The sequence below is a fragment of the Hypomesus transpacificus genome, chromosome 14 (assembly GCF_021917145.1).
Source record: "Hypomesus transpacificus isolate Combined female chromosome 14, fHypTra1, whole genome shotgun sequence".
Classification (NCBI taxonomy): Eukaryota; Metazoa; Chordata; class Actinopteri; order Osmeriformes; family Osmeridae; genus Hypomesus; species Hypomesus transpacificus.
In genome coordinates, this window is record NC_061073.1 from 11851528 (window position 1) to 11876892 (window position 25365).

At 43.2% G+C, this 25365-nt stretch overlaps 2 protein-coding genes across 5 annotated transcripts in view; both read left to right on the forward strand.

Moving 5' to 3' along the window:
• Positions 1 to 1147: 1147 nt before the first annotated feature.
• On the forward strand, positions 1148 to 7724 carry LOC124477171 (bile acid-CoA:amino acid N-acyltransferase-like). 4 transcript variants are annotated; one of them, XM_047034805.1, is made up of 12 exons: positions 1148 to 1468; positions 1586 to 1701; positions 1795 to 1991; positions 3580 to 3679; positions 3786 to 3976; positions 4192 to 4361; positions 5177 to 5296; positions 5477 to 5559; positions 5654 to 5747; positions 5834 to 5914; positions 6156 to 6297; positions 6699 to 7724. In XM_047034805.1, the coding sequence occupies exons 3-12, from the start codon at positions 1796 to 1798 to the stop codon at positions 6803 to 6805; spliced, it is 1284 nt and encodes a 427-aa protein (XP_046890761.1). In that variant the 5' UTR covers positions 1148 to 1468; positions 1586 to 1701; position 1795; the 3' UTR covers positions 6806 to 7724. The 4 variants fall into 4 exon arrangements, with proteins under 4 accessions (XP_046890761.1, XP_046890760.1, XP_046890762.1 ...); XM_047034804.1 differs by lacking the exon at positions 1586 to 1701; XM_047034806.1 differs by lacking the exons at positions 1148 to 1468; positions 1586 to 1701 and having other exon boundaries at positions 1795 to 1873.
• Positions 7725 to 11235: 3511 nt separating this feature from the next.
• The window catches only part of LOC124476720 (metabotropic glutamate receptor 8-like), an 87194-nt gene continuing 73064 nt past the window's right edge, over positions 11236 to 25365 (forward strand). Inside the window, exon 1 of the mRNA XM_047034024.1 lies at positions 11236 to 11769. Within this exon, the coding sequence (XP_046889980.1) occupies positions 11236 to 11769 (534 nt within the window). The remainder of the gene's footprint in view (positions 11770 to 25365) is intronic.

Here is a 25365-nt window from a genome sequence, read left to right on the forward strand (position 1 = left end):
GAACTTAGAAGGTGTAGTGCGAGAGGGGAAAGGTGGGATCAGGTTGGAGGATTTTAGTCGGGTTTTTTATGGACACTGGGTTGTGTGAAGGAGAATACATTATAGAGGGTTTTCACGGACATCACATTCTGGGCAGTAACCCGGATGCGCGGCCATCTTGGAGGCACTCGATGTAAACAACTCAACGGAGTACAACGAAAATAACGCAAATTCTATACTCTTTGGTACAACTCTAGCCATGTCTAAACGACCGAAAAGGCCACCAAAACGTGTCCAAGATCCTAAGGCATACAGGGAAGGCCTTGGACCGCAAGAAAACCGTCGGTATGATGAGAAAATTGGATTTATTGGCGCTGCAGATCCTTACCAGTTAGCTCCCTCTTCTTGGATCTGTGAGGACCCTGTGATTCTGCCATCAGTCGGATATCCAGATATTGTGAACTACCTAGTTTCTCGCCGAGCCCATATACAGCGGAAGACCTTAAAGCTTACAAAGGTTTGGAGGCCTATAATCAGATGGTGTGTGGATGGGTGAGGGAGATGCAGTACCAAGTCCTCAACGACCGTTGTGTTGTGAAGGCCAAAGTAAGTAATGCAATAACGTCTTAAATCAACCTAACCATAACTGACACTCAATCGTGTTTTTCTTTTCATTTCAAAGACCCCCAGTTTGCTATATAGGCCTACACTGTACACTATCTGAGTTAGTTTCATAAGATAAGATAAGCCTACATGTTATCATTTATTGATAAAAAGTGGTGAGAAACTATTTTGTTATTAGTCTTGGTTGAGCTTTGCCAACCACAAGCGCCTCCTCTGACAATCTCTGGCATTCCTTTCCCTGGTTTTTAATAACTTTTGGAAGTCGATAATAAACCAAATGATTTTCTCGATCTGTCCTATTTGAACAACCTGAAACACGGCAATAATTCACCATTTTCCTCGCCGACGTTCGGGATTTACTTCAGTGCCAGTGCAGTGTTGTGATAGGGAGTGCCTCCAAGATGGCGACTTCCGGTCTGATGACGCGTCCGTGAAAACCCTATAGCTAGGTAGGTCGTGACAGGCCACAAACTCCAGCACAGAAGGTGGCGGTGTTTGCTTCAACCAGTTAGATGCGAGAGGCCAATCAGACTGCAAAGAAGAAGTCAACTCGTAGTCCAGCTAGAACTTCAGCATTGTGAAGCACAGGCTGGAAGTGTCACAAACAAACTTAAACTTATCATTCAAGCGCTCTTAAAAAAAAACGAAATCGTAGTATAAGAAGGCCGGGCGCTACTTGGACACTTACTGTCAATTTGATTGCCAAAATAAGATTTTTAGGGGAGCGCGGCTAAAAATGTTTTGTGGACTAGTAGCTGCCCATCTTTGACCAGAACACCCCCACCCTCCCTATAAAAAAAACAAACACAAATTTGACTGGAAAAGCTGTTTTTTCTTTGGGGAAAATATGCACAACAATGCTACGGTAAGTTTCATGGTAATTTTCCATTGTACAATTGTATGCAAGCAGTGATTGGATTGGCATACTCTACTGACTGCTACAGCTAATGTGAATGTGTCTGTGTTGTACCACCACTTTCAGATTTTTTTTCACCGTCTAGCGCGATGACGTGCAGTAGGCTATAAACCTAAACTTTGACCCTGCCTTGTTATTAGTGAACAAGTCCAAACTGTCTCGCGCTACGCGTACGAAACATAGTAAGTTAAGCCACAGTAGCCTACAGTATACAGGCATAATGCGCTGTTAGTCAAATTTACCCACAAAGTAAATCTTGTTTTGTCTGGTTACAGAATGGCTGGAATAACACCGTGTCCTTTGCTGTCGGTTGACCCATCCAGAGGGCTCGTGGATGAAAAGTTCACGGTACAAGTCAGTAGTTTGCCACCCATTCAACAGATCACATTGCACGCGCAGATCCATTCAGACGACGGTGACTTTTGGGATTCGTTTGGACACTATGTTAGCGATGCTTTGGGAGTGGTGAACGGTATGAAAATTGACTGTGTACTGTAGAGTATGTTCTAATTTGGGTGGAGAAGAATACAAGGTTAAATGCCAGACCAAGTTCTTTGTATTTTATTAATAAGAAAGTATGCAACAAACAATGAATACAACACACCAAGGTGTCTTGACTAGAGCAAGGCACACAGGTCTTGTGTCTCAGGTCTACCTGAGAGGGAGGTGTTTGTTAGGTCATTGGTCAGAAGACAGTGGGGAGGGGATGCGCTCATCCTATTAGATTTCAATAGGAGTTTGTGGGCAGTCCAAAGGTCTGATAATGTCCAAGGGGGGGAGGGGACAGGGCAGAGGTCTGATGATGCCCTAGGGGGGGTGGGGGGCTGGTGATGTCCAGATGCTAAGGGATACATTTTCCACTGTCTAATGCAGGGGTGTCAAACTCATTTCGCATCGTGGGCCACATACGGCCTAGGGAGATGTCAAGTGGGCCGGACCATTAAAATTATACCATACTCTGCTATAAATAACCAAAATATCATGTCTTTCTTCTGTGTTATCTAGTTTAATTGATATAAAGACCATATCGTATAAAGTCCGTCCAACCGCTTTAACAAGTAATGATCTCTTCGGTGGTGTAGTTGGTTAAAGCGTTGTACGGTTACATATTGTTAATGCGAATCTGGGATCCCAAGTTCGCGCCCCAGTCCAGTGAATCTCGTACGATATTCTTTAACTTTTACTGTGAGAAAATGACATAATTCTAAAGGCCTACGGATGTATCACAACATTTTAATGTGTGAGCACTAATATCAGATCAAAATGAACACATGTAGCCTTAATTAAATATTGAATAACGTAGGGTAGTCTACCGTCGGAGACAACCACAACGCCTCATTCAGCCAGTTTAAACGGCTGCTAGATGACGCTGTTCATTTTCAAAGCGCCGATAGTTCGGCTCTTTGGGCCGGCACAATCCGGAAGAAACCACCAAAGCTTCACAAGGCATCGTTCGCCCATCCCTAGTAGAGACCAAGGTATTAATTGATACCGTCTGCTGTTTTCAGTCTGTCTCAGTGATGCGGCTTGTCTTCTACTCTGATGGAAAGAGTGCGCCCCTTAGCGGATAATCCATGAATTACAGCGATTTAAAAATATTAATTCCATGTCTTTTATGCATTTTTTCCACTTTCAAATTATCCTGCGGGCCTGATCGAACCTCCTTGGGGGCCGGTTCCGGCCCGCGGGCCGTATGTTTGACACCCCTGGTCTAATGAATCTTTTTTATCTCCTGGTGATGACTCCCACTCTGAAGACTTGTGAGGCCCATTATACACTCTCCTGGTCCCCTAGTATAGCCCTCCCACCTCCCTTCTAGTATGCTGACTATTGCATTCCTCTCCTCACTAAAAGATACTCTCCTGAGCAAGGCCTATTTCTCACATTCACAGACACAGTCACATCTTGGTGCATAATCATACATTTGGAATATAAGTTCATCATTATCATTACTTATTATATCTGGAGGATTGATTATATTGGGAACATATGTTCAGCATTGTCATTACACATTTTGACCTTCATCAGTAGGTCTGCAAATAACCTCGTCTTTCTTATAGGTGCCAATGATGCAAGCTTGGGAGGGACGTATGATGGCGTTGAACCTATGGGTCTTCTATGGAGTATAAGACCAGTACCAGGCAGTCGACCTGGACTCAGGCAAACATGCTTTACACTCCTAGAACTTTTGGAATGATTGTCTCCACTAAGTCTTCTCAACCAATAGAAACACAGCAGATGAATAAATCCAGTATTTTCACTGCAGGTTGAGAAAGAAAGAGGTCCATACTCCTCTGTTAGTCTGCATCTCTGTGTACAAAGGCCACGTGAGCCAGGGCTTCGGAGAGCAGGCCGCGCTGGCCAGTGTGGTCGTGGAGCGCTGGTACATGGCACCTGGGGTCAGCCGGGTCGTCTTCACTGAGGGAGGAGTCAGGGGGACCCTCTTCCTGCCTCCAGGTTTGCAATATCTATTTAATGAGCTTTCTTAAGCACCTCAAGCTTAAACTCCCAACGTTCTAGACTGTTCAGGGCAATACGATAATGTGCTATTTCCAATAACATTCACTGGCATATTTAGATGCTCTACACAAAGTTCCATTTGTTTGTTGGATGGGATCCTCCAACCCGAATCCAAAGAAGATGGTTGGTTTATTGTTTGTCTATTTTTCCAGGCCCTGGGCCCTTCCCCGCCCTGTTGGACTTGTGGGGAGGAGGGGGGGGTCTGGTGGAGTACCGCTCTGCCCTCCTAGCGTCTCGAGGCTTTGTCTCTCTGGCCCTGGAGTACCTCACCATCAAAACAGCAGACAGCTCCTCCAGAAATGTAGGGAATGCCTACTTTGAGGTATGAGAAGCCAGTCTGTCATGGAATTACTGTGTTAAACAGCTTCCTGCTGATCCCCTTTATGGGAAAAGTACAACCGTAGTCTATCAATATAAGGGTAAATCAATCATTTGACCTAAGTTGTCAATGTCTACTATTCTATCAACTAACTATTCAATCATTTAACTTCACCGTAGAAGAATTAGCACATAAAAAGGTAGCCATCAGTCTGAGGGCAATTTAACTTTTTTATATTGTTTAGAGGTTCATTGACCTCTTCCATACCAACACACCTTGTCCAAGTTACATTCAGCAGCTTACCTACACAACGCTACTTTATTATTGTGAACTGATACTATATGATAGAGATGTAACAATACAGACAACCCACATTTCAATCATAATCATAATAATGGGCTCATTTAACTTTCTCTTAGCTTTTCTTTATAAAATGAAAGACACTTTTTCTGAGTTAGGGAAAAAAAAACATGCAAAATGATGCCCAAACCATGTAAAACAATGCAAATATCTCCTCTTCTTTGTTTAAGTGAAACAAAAAATATATTACTAATTTGAATTTTAAAACAAATCCCACATCAAATGAGTTAGCGTAATTCACGACGATTCAATTTTCTTGTCACGTAAACATCTAGCTGTAAATATCTTGAATTTTCAGTTAATAACCACATCAGAAAATACTTATCATGTTCTGATATATATAGAAAGTGAATGGAATAGGATACACAGTCTATAAAATACTATATACTTAACAGTGTATAGTATATCAAACTAACAGATATATAACACATTTAACTCATGTTCCCATGTAAACCCAGGCTGCATTCAACGTTCTTCAGCAGCATCCTCAAGTGTGTGCAGACAGAGTTGGCATACTGGGCCTGTCCTTTGGCACCTCAGTGGCGCTTGGAATGGCTGTGTACTCCGATCTGATCGAGGTGGGTAAGAATGAACGTGTCTGCCATGTTTGTCAACATTAATGCGTGTACGATGTGCACACAAGTGCGATGCTCTGCTCGAGTGCCATGAAACTTAGACGCGTTTAAAACAACAGGGTCCTGGGACTTGCATGCGTGTTTCTATGCCTACACATTAGTGAACTTTCCTGTCCTTCCCAGCCCAGGTGTTTGGTCTGTGTGAGTGGGAGCCATGTCCAGCCCGTCAAAGGATCCATAGCTGATGTGTTTGCACAGATCGGAAAGTAAGTGTCCCCTCGTTGTTCCAATGCAAAACAAGTGGACTCAGCTTCACCGTTGACACATCAAACGGTTATGGTGGTCTTTGCTTGCATACAGAAACGTCAGGAACACTCGCTACGATGAGGAAAATCGAGTCATCTGGCGGGATCTGATCCTGCCCATTCCAACAGACCCCTCAAAGAAAGTGGATGTAAGATATCAAGCTAGATTATTATTTCCACTTTTGACATTTGATGTTATGGTAGGCTTGAATGTTGTGTTGTGTCACTACCGTAGTTAGGGCAACTCAAATGTCCTCTTCTGCTGATCGTTGGGGAGGATGACCAGAACTGGCCAGCGTCCGAGTCAGCAGAAGATGTGAGTCGTAACACATCCTCATAGGTCTTTAGGTCATAAAATCTCTATTTTGATAGTGTTATTTATGTAAATAGTTATTTGAATAAGGCAAATATTTATACATTAGGGCACTTTGTGAGCAAAATCTGGGGGGTTGGCAAATCTCATAGCATTTCAACATTGACTTTGTGGGAAAGATGTCTTATGCTGTCTTATTTGTATGTCTGACATTCAACTTTGTCCTGTTCTTTTTGTTGTGTAGATGAAGCAAATGATGGAGAGTGCAGGGAACAGCCACCTCCTGACGGTGCTGTCCTACCCTGGAGCGGGCCACCTCATAGAGCCTCCATACACCCCTCACATACTGGCCAGCAACTTCATCACAGCTCAGACCGGGGAGAAGGGTAGGTTTCATTTTACATTTAGGAGTGTTCAACATGATTTTTTTACCTACTTCCTTTGTCTAATCAAATAGCTCCCGATGCCACTTGAATACCCGCAAAACCCCCCCCAAAAAACAAACAATCTTGTTGATCAGGTTCTGCAAAGTAATTTTGGTTATTTGCACAAGCGTATACAATAGCCTACTTTTATGGATACCCAAAATATACATTCTGTTTGTAGAGAAAGCGCTGAGTTGACGTTGATGACATGGTGATTTGGTTCTATGTGTGGTTGCTATTTTGTCAGAAGGAAAATGTGCATGTCTAATCCAGTAAAATCTACTAAACCAAATGCAAATTCACTTCCAAACACCCAAATTCAGCTCAGGTCTCACTAAAACGGTTTCAAACTTGCTATGCAGTGATGGTTCTCTGGGGAGGAAAGACTGTCCCACACTCTTTTGCTCAGGAAGACTCCTGGAGGAAGACCCTTGATTTCCTGGAGGAACACCTGTACCGCAGTACTTAGAACCACAACCTGAGAAGACATAGACCTCTCTAGCACCGCACCTCTGAAATCACACCTCTGAAATCTCATCTCTGTCCATCATCTACAATGCCTTTCGTCAGAGACAAGGGTAGACATGATTTTAATTGTATGCTGTTTGCGGCCTTTAAAATGAATGTTTATTTTCAAAGAATTTTGAACCTCATTTGAGTAGAATTGTCAATCCAAAATAGTCATGGAACCTATGCATAACTGTGGCATATGTAAAAGGGTAACGTTGTGTGTTTCCCTGGCTAACCTGGTTCTGCTAACAGGCCTGCTCACCTGCATTCGAATTCATTAATGTAATAACCTCTTTCAGCCACAAGAGCACCTTCTACTGGCCTCAAACAGAATTTCCTTGATCTGCCGGTGCGCAATAACTTTTTTTTTTTATTGCCCCTCATCATTGTTTTGGTCAAACTGCTCGCCCTACAGTACATTGAATGGCAAAACGGTTATTCACTCCTCAACACCCCAAACCTGAAGGACATCCTTTCCAAATACAAGAGTCAAAGACTCTTGTTTCTATTAGCCTAACTTGCAAAAAACTAGTAAAATCATTCAGTAATTGATCAGCTTTTAGTTTTTCTCCTCCCTTGTAGGACAAAAGCCATCCTGGTCGGCCTTGGTTCCAGGCCCTTTATTGCCTTTATTTCTGTTGTCACCTGGAGCCACACTGGATCCCTGCACCTCTTGGTGTCGCTTCATTTATCGTTGCATTCATCACTTTCATTTATGCTGTTCGACAATAACGTGACAATGTTTCTTGGCTCCTCTTGGTATTGCCTACTTAATTCATGATTTTCTTTGCATTTGACAATAAATGCTTCATTCATGCATTCATCACTCATTTTAACGTGGCGTTCCAAGGTCGACAATAAAATTAGACTGTTTTTTGGCTTCTGTTCGTATCACTTCATTAGTGTGCTTGCTATTGTACCAGCAGGGCACACTATTGTTATTAGTATGCTTACTAATCCCTTGCTGAGGAGCATCCTTACAATTGGTCTTACAACTGGTTCCTTGAATCTCCTTAGTTGGACCTTGGGACTCTTCCCTGTCTCCTGTCTTTCATTTACATGAGACACATGCGCCAAATGCAATGGGGAGAAACACCACAGGAGGTTTTTGCAAATTCTAGATTTGATTCCTGTGTAAATGATTATTTTTTCACAGTATGTAATAAAAAATTACATTTCAAGTTGTCAAAGTCAAATTACCACTGTGTTTCATTAGATGTATTATGTTTAAAAGTACTGACCGTATGTTAGCACACCCATTTGTAGAATTGATTGTTTTCACAGTTTAGAATTCACAACTAGTGGATTTGATTGGCTTAAAAGTGTAGTTATCCATGAGTTAAGTCATATTGTAAGTTATTAAATTGTCAAATATTATGTTATTTATGACAGTTATAAATCATTTTCCCTAACTCTACCAAAACTTCTGTAAATCGAAATAGCCTGGAAGACTATACCACGAGATGGCGCCCTCCAACTATGGTTTGGCATAGCCTACTTTCATAAAATGCCAACGCATGCTTTCCTTTGCCATACAGACTTTCCCTTGGGTGTATGAAGCCTGGTCGTTTCATAAATAAATACAAATATAAAAATAGTTAATTTCTAAACAGCACCTAGTGTTTCCTTTATTAAGGGCATTTGTAGCTTATCGGTCCACAGAGACCCGAAACTGAATGACGTTCACCACTTTTACATTGAAATCAAGTCATGACTCGTGTTCACAATGTACATAGTGCAATCGACGCATTTAGCATATTTGGGTATTGTAGGGTGGCTTGGCATAGTTAATATATTTTGCTATATCACCGCAATGCAATGCGTCACTTCATAATTACGTTTCAGTTGCCCGTCTCTTTCTCAAACCACTTCAAATTAGTTGAAGTGTTTAATAGTCACAATGTTAATGTGAAACAACAAAACATACAGAAACAATTACGCTAAATGCTGAGATGTATCAGAGTCGGTAGACCAATCACGGCGGTGTGGGAGTATTGAGTGATTCCAGCAGACCGAGAAGCGCTCGCTTGGTCTCACGATGCGCTGTTCTTTCAGCACCACGAGATTTCAGCACCACGCGCATAGGCTTGTCTAGCTGTGGGGAGAGCACGAGTGACCCTCAGGTAAGCCACTAACTGTTGAATTTATCTAAAAATTAATCCGTATACATGACACATGTTTCTGAATGGAAAAAAAGTTCAACAATATTGCCTCTTCGCACTTAAGATGCGGAGTGTATTAGTTGAGAGTATAATCCCGCAAGTAGTAATCAAATGTAGGTTAAAATAGGAAGGCTACATGAAGATATTGTCCATTTTCCTCAAAGTGTCCCATTTGTAATTGGTTGATTTAATTCAACAAACTCTTAAGAAAACAAAGGTTGTACCTGTGTTATGTAATGTCTTAACTGCTGTGAGTTGTGATGTTATCCACCGTGATAGATAGCCTATTGTCGAAGTCTAGTGGGGAAAATATCAATGCAACTTCAACATGTATCAGAATGTAAAAAACAAAAAATATTATTGTAGGCTATTGCATAGACATATCACGTGTTTAGCATGAGTACAAATTGCTCCAAAATAATCATGTCGAATTGCTTAAAGGTAACCGGCAATGAATGCGTAATTTGATTACACATTTGAATGGTCAGTTTAATGGAACGTAGTTTATGGCTTAGAAACTGCAGAGGCATCTTGTAGTCTACAAACGCTGTGTAAAACATAACACAATGCAAACGTCACCTTCATTAAACATGAGAAATATTCAAGATATCGAAGTAGGGTGGACGAAGTTATGTCCATACGTTCAATTCCATGCTAATTGTAAATATAAATGGTCATTTTCTGTCCACTCATTCAATTGCGGCTAAATCAGTGCCTAATCAGAATCCACTCAAACGAAAGAGTTGCAATAAATTCGCGTTTTCCTGTTAGTTTAAATCTTTTCAAACAGTACAACACCGGTTAATTAAAAACATCTATTTTTGCCTTAATTGGATTGGATTAAATACATTGATCTTATTGACATTGAGCCTATATATCGCACCATTCGGAAGGTTGGTGCTGAACAGGTGCGCGTGCTTATAGCTTCTAGAGGGCAACACGAGACGCTGTACGGATCATTGAACAGTTTTACCCAAATGTTGAGCCCTAAACATTGTTCAAGCTTTAACGTTGTATAATCAAATTTACCCCACATCATTACAAACACGGAGCTATCAACTCCACATAATTGGAAATAGGCAATCTCAATGGACTTTCAACGGCTCAAAATTGCTTGGCTACAGCATAGCAATAAAATGGAGCATCGTAAAACCAGTAGGTTTTTTAAACTTAACATTTAAGACTGCGTAAGAATTCCTAACAATTGCAAACAAAAGTAGTCAATATGCAAAAGAAAATGTGCTCAAAAGTAAAGAATGTAATTTGATACTTGTGGTCAATATACGGAGGCTAAGTATTTAAACTAATGAGATACATCACCCTATTACTACCTAGCAGTGGTACTGTTACGGACTGTGTGGTGGGTTGTTTTTGAATGCTATCAAGCTGTTGTACTCTATAACAGAAAAATAGATACATTGTTAGAAAAAAATACCTATGAGACTTCCCTGAAGGCTACATGATGCCATAGGGATTAAAAATTAATGTGTATTTAAATTAACATCAAGGCAAATGATTAGTCTCATCCCCAATACATCAGCTTATTGTATGATAATGCTTTCTTTGATGTTTTCATCAAGCACATTCTCCGTTTTGTAGCATTAGTTCATGCAGAAGTGACAGCACACAGTGTTCACTTGAAGATGTTTTAGTTTCAAAGGAAGGTTCCCTGCAGTGTCATGTGGTTTTTTGTTTGTTTGTCTGTCAAGATGCATGTGTATATGTGAGAAAGAAAGAGAGTGAGAAATGCAAAACGGGGTAAACCAAATGCAAGGCATGAACTACTGTATCAGAATGTGTGCCGCATATTGTAGACATTTGTATTGTGTTATCCCCACCCTTGACTGTAACAGATGAATTCTTCTTCTCTTTCATCTCACCCAGCACAAACACGATGCTGTGAGCTCCTGAGATCTAGGATCTGTGAACAACATCCCCGTTGTGTTGGGCTTGAGTCTACACAGCCGCTTCGGCACCAACATTGTGCTAAAGCTCCAACTCCTACCCTTTTCCATCTCCAGTGATGCTAGGCATGCGTATCAGGGGCACTGTCCTTTCAAGAGGTAACCCCTCATAGGTGGAAACTCCCTACCCTGCCTTGCCATAGTGAGGGAGGCACCCATGGTCCACCCTACCTCGTGCACCCACCACCACCACCCTCCAGAAACCTGCTCTTGGGATACCCCAGTTGACCCCTCCCCTTCGCCACAGTCCCGCTCCGCACACCATGGCTAGGGAGTCCAAGCCCCCCTCCCTCTCCCTCCACTTCCTCTTCTTCCTGCTGACGGCCGAGTGCTCCTGGCTGTTGTCCGCCGCCCAGAAGCCATCGCTGGACTCCCAGCCGCCCGTGCAGGAGTACGCCCACTCCATTCGCCTGGATGGGGACATCATGCTGGGCGGCCTGTTCCCCGTGCATGCCCGCGGCGAGCGCGGGGTGCCCTGCGGCGAGCTGAAGAAGGAGAAGGGCATCCACCGCTTGGAGGCCATGTTGTTCGCCATCGACCTCATCAACAAGGACCCCGAGCTGCTGCCCAACGTGACCCTGGGGGCCCGCATCCTGGACACCTGCTCGCGGGACACCTACGCGCTGGAGCAGTCGCTCACCTTCGTCCAGGCGCTCATCGAGAGGGACGGCTCGGACGTGCGATGCGCCAACGGGGACCCGCCCATCTTCGCCAAACCGGATAAGGTTGTCGGGGTCATCGGGGCCGCGGCGAGCTCGGTGTCCATCATGGTGGCCAACATCCTTCGGCTGTTTAAGGTAGGAGGCTCCTTTAAGTTCCTTAGAGGTGTGTTTTGCCAAGATCCCATGATTGTCTTGGTGTGCATGTGTTTGGTCCGAGTCAGAATGAAGAGGCTTGTTTAGATGTAATCAGTGATTCCGAGGAATCAGGTGAAGTGGACTTGATTGTCTTATGTAGATGTCCAGGCTTTGAAGAGTCGACCAATCAGAAACAGGATTGTTGCGTAGAAGTGTACACAGGACAACACTGTTGTACAGGTCAGATTCATTGTATTCTATATGAAAGATTGTGATTCCATTGGGTTAACAGCGCTGGCTTAGCTGTGATGACTCTGATGGGGAAGGGACTTTCCTAGACTCTATGCCACTAAAGCAAACTCTTTGTGCAGATGCAACATTCCTTATCCCAATGCAGGGATTTGCCTTGTGTGGTAAACTCCAAGATGTTCTTGACATCAATGTTGTCGTCTTGTCATGCCATGTCACATTGCACTACACTGACTGCATTGACACGTTAACATCATGGCTGCATGCATGGCTTGTTCCCTATTGAAGCAGATTAAGCTGCATTATGACAGCTCATTAGTAGGGGAGTCAGTGCTAAAATCGTTGTTTGGTGGGTTGGAAGATGTACAGTATGGTGTCCGAAATGAAGACTTGTACAATCATCCAAAGCGAGTACTAAGCCGTGCACAACACAGGAATTTCCCGAACAAGCACTTTCTATTCTCTATACTATTCTTACAATTATGGCACGCAGTATTTTCAAGTGTGAGAATCCCTGAGGAACTGGTTTGAGATGTTCAACATGGCTGACTACAGGAGTTCACTTCAGTCTTAAGTGTTTTGAAAGAATTCAAGTGTTTTGTATATTTACAACTATTCACATCTGTGCTGTTTAGTGATCCTGCACGGAGGGCCAGGTGAACATACATATTCATAGGAATCAAGAGTATTGTGTTGCCCCTTGGTAAAATGTGGGTCTCATTGCGTTTTCTTGTCTCTATCTTTCTCCTTGTGTGTTCCAAGCACAGCATGTAAACGCTCAGTATAGCAGACCTGAAATTCGATAGACATGCGTTGGCATTCCGCATTTCTCAAACAGGCTCAGTGCCTCTTTTCATAGTCGGCAAATGCATGACTGGGAAAGCTCGCGGAAATGAATAAAGATTGAATAAATATCTGATCAACTGAGGAGAAAAGGTGAAAAGGGAGAGACAGACCCCCCCCCCCGCCTTTCCCCACGCGGGGACAAATGGAAGGAGGAGGGATCGTCGCCTTCGAGCCAGGGGCCATAAGCGATGGCTCTGCCGACCACATTAGAATGCTGATGGAATTCCTCAGCAAAAGCAGGCAGCTACAGAGGTCGAATTCAGAGGAGAGGAAGGGACTTGACAGGCTACATTTAAAGGTGTTGCCCTAACAAAGTGGACTGTGTAAGCCATCTGCTCGGGACGCGAATCAGAGCGAACCATGTCTCCTTATTCCGGAGCTACTCAAGGCATCTGTTGCTTCCTTCCTGCCCCCTTCTGGCTCTTCCCTCTTCATCACAGACACCTGGGGGATATTTGAAAAAATAATCAGAAGTCCGCCATATCAGTGTCCTTTATAGGATGCGTTGCATCCTGGACAAAGACTCTCACATTTCACCCTTCATTGGCTCACATAAACAGACAAACTTCTCTTTCCTTCTCATCGATTAGTGTGCTGAGGCCGACCCAATTACAATCTCCGTAATGGAATGGATATGCGCTGCAGCTTCATCCTGGACAAACAGAAGAGTGCTCCTGGGACTTAGTTTTCCCTAAGCAATGCTGCTGCGATCACGTTTCATTCACCCCAATTCTTCCCCTCTTAACTGTTGGATCTGTGGTTTGTGGTGTGCTTTCCTTCATTGGGGTCTTAAACATTGAAGGAGAGAGGAAAGAGAGAGGAAAGGAAACATCCCACCGACCTGTCAGGTCAAACTGTGTGTGTGTGCACATGCACATGATGTCACTCTGCACCACATAATTAGAATTATGAAGTCAGGAACTGTGCATAGGGGGACTTGAATAATACCCGAGCAAATTCAGAACTGCCCAGAGAAGCCGCTGTCACGAACATGAAGATGATGTGATCAGCGGCACATGTGAGCAGGCAGGCGTGGACAGACTGAGAGCTCCACTGCTTTATGGCTGGGTGAGCTTGCAGAAGCCTGGAGGTGAACTCCACGTTGATGTGGCCCCTCCACTGTTCCACCGTGTCTCCTGACCCGAGCTGGGCTGACCTGTGGTGTGCGCTGCATGTGCTTAATGTGTGAGCATGACTCAACCACTGAGGCTGTGTGTGTGTATGTGTGTGTGTGTGTGTGCCATCCAGCAGAAACTCTTTTGTTGACAAGTTCAAAACGACGGTGACATTTCTGGCTCGTTCAAGTTCGAATGTGACAACAAAACTAAGGGTCCCTCATTTGGCCAAATACCACAACTCTTTCATAAAATTGTTCTCTACGACTAAATAATCTTGGAAAACTACCAAAACGCGTGATAACAATTGGGATTGTTAGTTACGAAAAAAAGACAATTCTCCTGGGAGTATGGACATAATTCAGACAAACTATAGCTCAAGGCAAAGCCAGGGTATGTCACATGGTAAAAAGAAATACCCGGCAAAAATCTGGAGGGAGTCACATAAATCATCTTTAACAATGGAGATTCCATGTTTGTTGAAGTCTGGCATTCTTAATGAGGTAGGAAAGGGCTACCAAACATCAGTTACCTAAAATTAGCCATAAAGGACCCGAGGAAAAGAGGCCGGATAGTGCTGATGTTGCAGTGTTGAGACACCACCCCAGTATGAGAAGAGATTTCGTGTCTGCTGGAGCTTTCCAAAGTCAAACAATGTGTCTAAGGAGGGGTGCAATGTAACGAACCGTTACCGTGAAGGCCTGAGTGGTTTTTCAAGTGAGACAAGCGAGGCTGAAGAAGGGGAGAATACCTATAAGCATTCAACTTTTCACGTGGTAACGCCCCTCTGGTTCAACAGATGCCTTTTAAAAGGAAATAAACATGACATGACAACAGCAAAAACACCTTTGAATAAATGTATTGTACAAGGGATACAGTACCAGCCTTATTTGGTTCTATATGACCCCACATTTGAAATTGTGTGGTCCTAGACAAATAGTCTAAGACAGGCTCGCTGTTCGATTGACTGTTTATGAACGGTAGAGTGTTTATAAATAATAAATGCCCCTGGGTCTGTGTCATCAGTAAGCATAAATATTGCTCACATATTAAAATCCCAATCACTGCCAAAGTCCCAGTACAGACCTGTAGTACTGCAAAAGAAATATGTGCCATTCAGGATATTAAAGGATGAGTCGAATCAGATTCTGATCATTAGGGAAGATTTTTTTAATACAAGCCTTGAGACGATCGACACAATGGTGCTTCGCATTGCTACCTTGTTCCCTGCAGGACTGACCTTTGTCTTCCTTGTTTTTGAAATAATCATTCATCACCATCACCAAAATAAAATGGTATTAATGGTAATGACATTTTTCTCTTGTTCCCTGCATTTGTTGACCCCTGGGATGTCATCAATGATGTCCCGTGGAAACATGACCTATCATCACACAGCATAGTATAACTCCTCCACATATGTACTCACAAACACACTCCCATGCCCCCCCACCCCCCACACACACACGTACACACGTACTCCCCATCGACACACTCGCATACATCCCCCTAACTAACACACGCAAAACACACTCACTCGAAAGGGTACTAACATAGCAAAAGCCACACTGAATGAAAAGTTACACAAATAAGATGTGCCCTTGCATTAAAAATACTTAAACAGATTCTCCCGGGAGAGAAGTTATAACTTTATTGATCAATCTATAGCCTTAAGGGAAAAGGGAATAATAATAACCTATTGCGGTAATAAACAGTCACTGTAGCAACAGGGTTCTGTGAAGGATTTGGCTCTCCAGTAACACTCTCACTCTCTTCCATACACAATCATTTAAACTGCTAATGATGATCATAGGTTTTAAGCATTTAAAGTTGGCAATATTTACTTAATGTGTACACAGCACAGGGTGTCCCAGTGTACGTGCTGGCCCTACATGAGTGTGTATGTGTGCGGGGGGGCAACTCATCTTGCTTGGGAGTTAACGTGTGACGGCCACTGCCTGATTTCCATTATAGAATTAGATTGCTAGAGGTGTCGCAATGCAGTCTTAATCAATATACTGTCTGCACTCTTCCTGCAAGTATGTGTGTATGTGTGTGTGTGTCCGTGCGGATTTGGGACGAGGGACAGAGTATGAATAGGGAGCTGCTCCTCTATTTGAACATGTAATTGAGGTTGCATCAGAATCCTGTCAACCCCCCCCCCCCCCCCCAACCCTTCTTCCACCGACCCTTCTAAAAACAGGGTAGACCTTTTTGAATGTCATTATTGAGCCTTCTCGTCTTGGGCGAGTCTGGAAGAGGGCACCAGGAGCCAGTTCAATTAAGACACCTCACTAGGGTGGAGATGGTGGATTCCCTGTCATGTTTTTTTATGTTTTGAAATCATGCCTTCCTACCTGTTCTTAGTTGTTGCTGGGGTTGTGTTGGCAGTCTTGACGCGTGGCTGTGGTTGTTAGTGAGGAGTTGCAGAGACTGCAGGTTAGGCGGGTTCAGAGGTCCTATTCATATGGATTGAACTTCCAGCTGGCTTAATTGGGCATCTGAAAAAAGCATAGGAGTGCATTTTTAGAACACACAAGATCATTTCCCCTGCATTTTATTTGTTCATAAGCATGCCATGATTTCTAGAAATGGATAACATATCTTTGAAAAAAGAAATGTGTTCTGCTTTCAAATGCTGTCTACCGTTGATCTCTGGAACCGTCCTTTTTTTTATCCGTTACGCACCCGAGACTTATGTCCCTCATTAGTCTCTCATGTCTATAATTAACCAGCCACACAGGTAGTGGCAGGGGCCACCGTGACGCCCGCAGTTCATATCCTAACCAGATTGATAGGAAATGTATTGGAAAAGCCTGAAATGCCATGACACCACTTAGATGTGCCATGGAGAGTCAATCAAATTAATTATCTTCTCTGTTAGGCTATCACCCTGCCACCCCTGATGGAAACCCTGGATCAACTAAACCCATTTGGATATTAGTTTGACGGCACCTCCAGGCCTGTCTAGAGAGCGTCAGTAGACAGCCTTACATAGGGGCAAGAGCCACTTGGGTGCTTAGGGATTATTTTCTAAAGATTTTCACCTTATCTATTGTGCCATTCATGCAATACGGCGCAAAAGAAGAGATTACTGGGCAATATATGTGATGTAGCGAGCCAAAGATTTGTGTGTGTGTGTGTCTGTGCGAAAGAGAGAGAAAAGAGCGGGAGAGAGATGGGGAGAGAAGGGGGGGAGAGAAAGAAAAGAGAGTGATAAAGAGATCCCCGTTGTTCAGCTGACTAAGCGGCTTGATCATTAATGCATGTCTTGTACACTGAGGGCTGACGTAGAGATGATTTGTCAGCATGGTATCTCTCAGTCTCAGTCACATTGTTGCCCGTTTTGCCAAGACCACAGAATATACACTATAAGTAAAGTATACAGTCTGTAGAATTAAAACCCAGAACTGCTGTTCATAATATCAATCAAAGGCAGGTAGAGAAATCTCATGGGATTCAAACGCTTTGTGACTTGTACAGATCAATAACCCACGGAAACACATGATCATTATGCACCTCCAAAATCTTTAATGTTCTTATATTCTTTTGGATAAAATGAATATCAAACAATCAAAGCTACAACCCCAACCCCACATTGGCATTAACAACAAACTAGAAGGCGTTGCCCAATCCGTCAACAATGACTCAGCTACGCCTAGCATGTAAACCTTTTACATCATGTCTCTTGGCAAATGGATGGCAACATAATTTTGAGCCCATAGTAATTACTTTAAATGCACTGCGATTACACTCTCACTGGCCAGTACCCAGAGTTGCCAGGATTGATAAATTGCACAGAGTTCACCATGGCATAAGCCCTGCAATATTGTAAATCTAATTTCCATTTGCTGTAATGGGAATCCTCACTATGGAAGACCTGCAGCACTGACTACTCACATAGTCATTTCCTCAGATCTACACAGAGTGGGTCAATGGGGATCCAAAGTCCTCGCAAAACAATTGTATTTGTGTGTGTGTGTGTGTGTGTATGTGTGTGTTAAGATAATCTCTTTCTATCGGTTTACTTTTGGCCTGTGGTTTTCCTGTGCACAAGAATTCTCAACATATTGGATGGTATCCGGGATGAGTCATGCTGAACTATCAAGAGAATTGGAGTCATGCTGTTAACTGTGTGACTGAACAGCTCTTTGGAAAATGACGTTTTAGTTAGTAGTTTGTTTAACGACTCCGCAGTTTGCATACTAAATAGAAAAGGAGAGAAATTAATATACCAGCTGTTTTTTATGTAGCCTTACTCGTGGCCTTATGTAGCAGTGTTGATGGCTCTGTTTTTAACCTGAAAATCAAGAGCAAAAATCGTGATGGTCTTCAGGGTGGCACCATTATTCCTTCTATTGGAATCATTGAAGGCATATTGAACTGTGACATTTGGACCTCTGACAAACTCGTGCCCTTTCTGGCTCCGATCCCTCATCCTCTGGAACGCCGTCTTTCATTTCTCAATGATATTGCCAAGCACCTCACCCCCGTAATCTCTCCACCGGCCAGAATCAAATACCCGGATTAGCATGTTGAGGAGCATGCCGACCCCTCCTCCCGCCCCCCCCCCCCCCCCACCCCCCCCCCCCCCCACCACCCTCACACACACACAGGACAATTTTCAGAGGCCCTTTTGAAACTGAGTCCCAGTCAAGTGTCGAGGTGCAGCTGTGCAGCCTGCTGCAGGAGGACCCCCACCGTGGGAGAGGGTTGTGGCATGTGCAGTCCCACTCATCCTCCTTGACTCCACAGGAAGATCCACACCGTGTGCTGAAGAAACGTATCGTTTTTGAGTCGGCACTGATCTATTCTTTTTTTTCTTGAAGAAAACCCGACTTCTTTTTTCCTGTGAGCCTTGATCGCTTTGTCGGTGGTTGAGTCATTTCCCTGAATCTTGCGGCTGCTTTTCTGTTCCGTTTGTAGAATGTCAGTTTTATTCGAATGATACACAAAGGTTTCCTTCGATTTATTACATCCTTACCCCCCACATATTCTCGCCAATGCTGCAGTAAGTACATAAACATAAGCTGTCATTCGCTCTCCCATGCACCAGCTAAGGGTATGGAAGGGAGGAGTATGGAAATTGGAATCTTGCAGATGGGAGAGGTGTCGGAATGCACGCTTCCAGTTTCCAGTGTGACGCTAAGCAAACTGTACAGAATGTACAGTTTTGTGCAAATGTCATGCAAATTTCGTGCCTCGCACAATCTCACCTTGTGAGTGTTTCATTCGTTTTTATAATTCTCTTTTTGTGCAACTTTGAAGTCTAGAATATATCAACTATTTGATGAATGTGACCGGTGTGTGTAAGACAGCACAGAACGGAGGATCATTAGCATGGTGAACGCTTGGGTGGGGGATTCATGACTTGCAAACACCAAGCATCCGCTTGTAGCTGTTCTTGATATCGTTGATTACTCTAACAATGTTCTTGGATCTGGAGGAGGAGAATGAAATATGTATTGTTTATGGACTAGGATGTAGCCATCTGAGAAGGTTTCTAAAATGACCTTAACATCCTTTTCTGAGGAGAATGTCAGGTCCAATCAGTATTCTCATCAAATATTGATAAGGTAAAAAGGCGAATGTGAAAATTATGCCGCCTTACCTATTACCGACTAAAAAATTAATCACCGCTTTCTAAGCATGAGCTCCGCTCTACACATCTGGGAGTTAATTGAGTCTAGATTACTTGGTTGTTGAATAACAAATTACATTTCATTTGACTAAAAGATGGGGTTTTGTAGAAGGATGATGACATTGAAAAGAGAGAATCTGTTCCATGCACTGGTGACGATGAGTACGAGGACAAATTGCACATGGAAGAACTTTATAATGTCAAGATATTTTTAAATAAAAATGCACTTTCGCCAGTCATATCCTAAGGCTTTCATAGACAAACACTTTTCGTTTTGAAGCACGGCTTAATGACAGAACATGTTTTCTTGATTGCCCGTGCACTCCACATCGTTGGACTGCAATACACATAGACCATAAGATAAATAGCAAACTCTCCTTTTTATTCATTCTGTGACAGCTCTGTTTTCTGGTGACGCAAACAATACCACCAATCTGATTGTAAAAGCAATATACTGTACAGTAGGCCTTGTAATTCAGTCATGACAGAGCCGGTTGCCTTGGGTTGCGCATGTTCCTAAGACTGATGAAGGGAAGTGACTGATCCCTTGTTGCTGCTAATTCTGTGCAATCTCGCTGACGGTGAGAAGGTAATGCATCCTAAACCATAGACACAACCAGATATAACCAGATTACATACTTGCAAAGGGTTGATGGGGTGTGAATGAGGGATTTGCCGTCTGTAAATTAGGATGGGAAATTAAATTTAAACCAAAATCCGGAACTTCGTTTGTTTTCTATGCTCTCCATCTGCGAATTAGGAATGTTGCAAAAGCAATAAACTTTATTGAGGACAACAATTTGATCTTCCAAAAATGATTCTAACTAATAACTTTTGTATTGTACCAACAGTGCCAGGCTGGGCCCTTTGGGGAAAGCTACCATACAGTGTCAGTCAAACAAGATGACAGAGTCTAAAATGGTAGAGATAAATTACAATGATGTAATCAAGTAAGGTACATGCAATGTATGTTACAGTTAACAGACATGACTGGACATGAAATGGATTACTAGCTAGATTGGTAGTGTAAATCAATCCGAATATCAGAACTGTGGTTAAAATGCACACACAGTAATTCTATTTAAATTCTTTAGCACTTCTCTACAGTGTATTTAAACAGCACCAACATGAGTGGGGATCATATCTGTTAACAATGGAACTACATTTGTAGTCCCAGTCAACTGTAATGGGTTATATTCTTTGCAGCAGTCAACATGGAACAGATTCACCTGAATGGCAATTTGCTTTACTTGGTTTGTTTCCGCATTATCACACAGAACCAATTCATTGAACATTCTAGAAAATGTACTTAAAAGGCCATACATGGGAAAGCACAGCATGTTAGCATCACTGACTGTACACCCAGATATCACCTGCAATTTACCATAGATTAAGCCATAATCACAGAGAGGACTAAGGAACATTCCTCAACTCTCTCAGTATAATAGGGCTTATCCCATCCCCAGGCACTATTAATACATAATTTCCTTTATTAATAAAAAATCTGGAGTTGCAGGACAGTCTGTACTTGGTGGGTCTCACACCTCATTGTGTAACTTACTGTAGCATTGCTAGTCATATATAGGGTCAAGATGTGGTCTGATTTTACAGAGGACAGTGGGTAGTAAGGGGTTTGTGAAGCATTGTTCTTGGGATCCTTCATCTCCTGAGGGCTTCTCCTCAGAACTGGCTTCTCCTTCTTCCTCACCTCTTACTCTTTCTCTGATTTACAATAATCAAGGTAGAGTAGGTTAGAGTTAAAACCTTCATTGTAATTGTAATTTGTTTAATTCATAGTTTAATTCATTTGCAATGTTATTAAATATATATTTCCTTTCACTTACTTGGACCATTCTTGCTCTGATTTAACCTATAGAATCAAAAAACTGTAATTCCAGAATATTTGGTTAATATTCATACTATTATACTATAATTACTATTATCATAATATTCCGTTTACCCCTCTTCCTTTAAACGTCTTTTGGATGTCTGGCCAATAATGAAACCCCCTACAACACCAAGATGGACCCCTGGTCAGACAAGTCAAGGCTGATCACAGCTGTGAGAGCCTTCATTATATGCCACCCCTCCATTAGGGAGACCCATGCAGCTCTGATGGACGACAGCTCTGAGGGCCGTTACCCTTTGACTGAGTCCTCCAAGGGAAACCCCGAGCCTTTAAACATGTCTGGGAAGATTTACAGTGCCTATTTCCCCTTGGTAACTGATGGGAAACTAACCAGCCTTCTATCATTTGCACGCAATAAGGATTTAATGTGCCTTGGATGTCTTGTTAACCACCATATATTTCTGGTAAGTGTGTATAATTATAGTGTAGCAGTAAAAGTAGACAAAGATGATTCAGAATGCGGTGTGAAAATGAACCAGGACTCTAAGTGTGCATTTCCCGTTGTGAAAGTCAATTTGGTTACGGGTGCAAGTATAGCATGCAGGTTTTGCGTCGTGAATTTTCGAAATGTCTCTGGAGTTCACTGAGACTGACCTATGCAGCTAGATCACTAGCGTTGAGAGTTTTAAATTGGAATGAGGAGTTGGGGCTGCGGAGGGGCAGTTCCCCCCTCCAGACCTGTCACCCTAATGGGCTTTCTAGAAGCTCAGAGAAGGAGAGCAAGAGGGGGGGAATACTGAAGAGTGCACTGTTCAAAAGACTTTGGAGAAAATATTGTTTGGACGCTGTTTTGGTGATAATAACTTGCTATGGCAAATATTATCAACCAGGAACAGTAAAACCTATACCATGCTATACCACTATACCTTACTGCAGTGTTTAGTATTGTACAACTGTATACTAACTATACATGATCATTATTTGAGAGGGTAAGTTCAAACTAAAAGGCTTAAGACTAAAGACTGCCTCAATGCACTCAGGGCATAGGATTTGTTTGTTAAATATCCCCACTACTTGCTTACAGTTGTGTTATAACATTCTCACAGCTGCTAGTGGAGGTTCCTACCTCCCCAACACACACATTTCCACTGCTGTGATGTCTCTCAATCACCGTACCACAGACAGGGAATGAGCCAGTTATGGCCATCCAGACAGAGGCCCCTAGAGGTGGAACGCCACATAATAACCACCACTCACCTCTGCTAAAGAGCCATCAAACCCAATCCACAGTGCAGACAGAGAGGCAGAGCTGAATCATGCTTTGTAATGGCGGTTGTCATCTCCACTCATGGGCCGGCCAGACTTTGAGACACAACCTCTCATCTCCACCCAAACCCCTGCCTCGCTGTCCTCCCCCTTTCCTCTTCTCCTCCTTCTAGCTCATCCCCTCATCGGGAAAGCTTTTAGATAACAATGTTCAGATAGCTCATCGCCGGGCCGCGTCTTGAAAACAGCTAACACACTCTGTTCAAAGATGTCTTCAAATGAATAATATACATGCTTCGCCTCTTTCATTTATCTTGTGTTTGACGATCAGACTTGCTGGGGAGGAAAACAGTTTGGTCAAGGATGAAGCTGCATGAATCCACCAGCGAAGTGTTTGAAGTTAAAAATAATGTGTTTGCTGTGAGACTGTAGGTGCAATTTCTTGCCATTTTTAATTGCAGACTGGAGCCTTGGTTAGAGGTAGTTATTATATTATTGTCAGGTTGTGAATTGCCGGGGGGGGGGGGGGGGGATTCGGGAGGTTTTCCCCACTCTGCTTTCGATACTCCCCTCTCTGTTCATATATTTTCTTCACCGGTGGGGATACAATTGATCCTATTTCAGCCGTCTCCTGTATCAGAAGCAAGCTATGTGTGTATATATAAAAAGGCTCCTCATTTTAAGATGGGACCCCCCCAAAATAATATTCTGGCTAAGCCTACAGTTTTTTGGGGGGCTCCAGTCTTTCCCACCTGCATCCTTCCTTCAAACATCCTTCTGCGCAGAGCCGGTACCGACCGCCTCGGGATGAGGAGTTGGCACGGAGCTTCCTGCCGGGCTGATGTCTGAACGGCGGCGCTAACGTTTGAAGGCTCTTTAGCTCATCGTCGAGGGGAACGTGGGGTCTTGGCTACCCCGGAGGCGTTGGGTTGCATAACTGAGCGTAGACCCATCTCCTCACCCTCGCTCACTGTTCTTTTTCTTCCGATGCATTTGGTCAGGACTCGCCTCAAGGGGAACCCTTTAACTGTGACTCACACTGTAGCAGCCCTGGTGGGTCGTTCACCTCTGACCCCTGGGTTGCCGTAGGAATTATTTTCCCTTTTGGGTATAGATTACGGTTAATGTAAAGGAGCCGTTAAAACCATTGTTTACTCAGTGTTACAACCCTCTCTTTGGTTTGTCTCTCTAGGGAGAGAGAAGGGGCCTAACAAATAAATGAACCGTGTTTGGCAGAGTGCGTGTGCCACAGCACAACAACGTAGGCAATAATGTTTCAACACAAAAGGGATATTTACTACAACAAAATAATTGTCATAGGGTAACAAGGGAACCATGAACGGTGCCAAAGAAAAGTAATTAGTAAAAGTACCAAATTGAAAAACAGCCCTGTACTAAAAACATGGGGTAGCACCTGTTCCATACCTAGTGTTATTAAACAAAAGTAATGCTACATGATGGGATGTATGCCCATGGACAGCTTACCTATCCCCTAGCTCCCGCGCGAATGTTCAAACCAAACAGAAAGCACTTTAGCACTTAAAGGCACAAACACTAAATGAGAGGATGATATTTACTACTAACTTTGATACTTTTAACAATCAACAACAAACACAGAGCCGACATCAACGAACTACACACAGAACTAAGTCGACTCTCAACAGCACAACTACAGAATCAATCGTCAGAAGACAGGTGGGGCCTAAATGGAAGCTGGGAAGTTAGCTGATTGGTCGGGAGCAGTCGCATGGAGTTGACTTGTTGAAGTTGGAACAGTCAATCACAGACGGACCCCTGAATGTATGAATGAGAGACAGATGAGAAACAGAAGGGAGGACCATTCTACGGACGCAGACAGAAATATATAAACGTGGCCGTAACACTGAACAAGGGATATTTTAACCGTTTTCTTTTTCATCTTGACCCCGGCCTTTGACCTTTGGTTGGTGCTAGCTCTGCGGTAATTATTGACTTCTCCACAGGCGTTACACTCGGAGCGGCTTGAAAGGTAATCAGATCCATTCTCTGCCTTCTCCCCTTTCTTAATTTCACTGGAGAATTCCGGAAAAGTCGCCACCTCCAGTGTTGCAGGGGAAAGTGCTAGATTTACACCCTTGAGAAAGTTCAGCCACCTCCGAAGCTCATTCCTCATAACCGCCAACAGATCCATTACTGGGCATCTCCATCCATTACATAGATCTGTTGTGTGAGTGAACTGTGGAGTCTAATCACAGGCAATGGAACAATGTTGTGGGGGGGAGTCACTGACATCAGACCTCCTGGACCGGTGTGTAGCAATGACTTACAGCGAGGGAGTGTTATCTTGCACTTCTTAACGCTCAACTTGTGAAACACAATCATTCATAGACGGGGTGTCAAGATGAAACGTCACGCCAGAGCGGAGAAGATGAACCAATGCGTTAGGCACAGATGGAAATAGTCATCGATTTAATGACACAGTCCCGTATTCTGGAAATGCAAGTGCTTTTAATGTCAGTTACCTCCCTGGAAAACATGGTTATGAGTGTACTCTACCTTCCCTACGCTTCCATTATCTCAGCCCTACGTGCAGTCTGCAGTGAACAGTATGTACGAGTTTGTTCACCAGGCGGCTTCACAGCCCTGTGTTTTTC

What these genes read in the sequence shown, in the direction of transcription:
- LOC124477171 (XM_047034804.1), top strand. An exon ending in TGCTTTGGGAGTGGTGAACG is followed by an intron (nt 1,992 to 3,579) that starts GTATGAAAATTG and finishes TCTTTCTTATAG; the next exon opens with GTGCCAATGATGCAAGCTTG. An exon ending in TGTACTCCGATCTGATCGAG is followed by an intron (nt 5,297 to 5,476) that starts GTGGGTAAGAAT and finishes TGTCCTTCCCAG; the next exon opens with CCCAGGTGTTTGGTCTGTGT.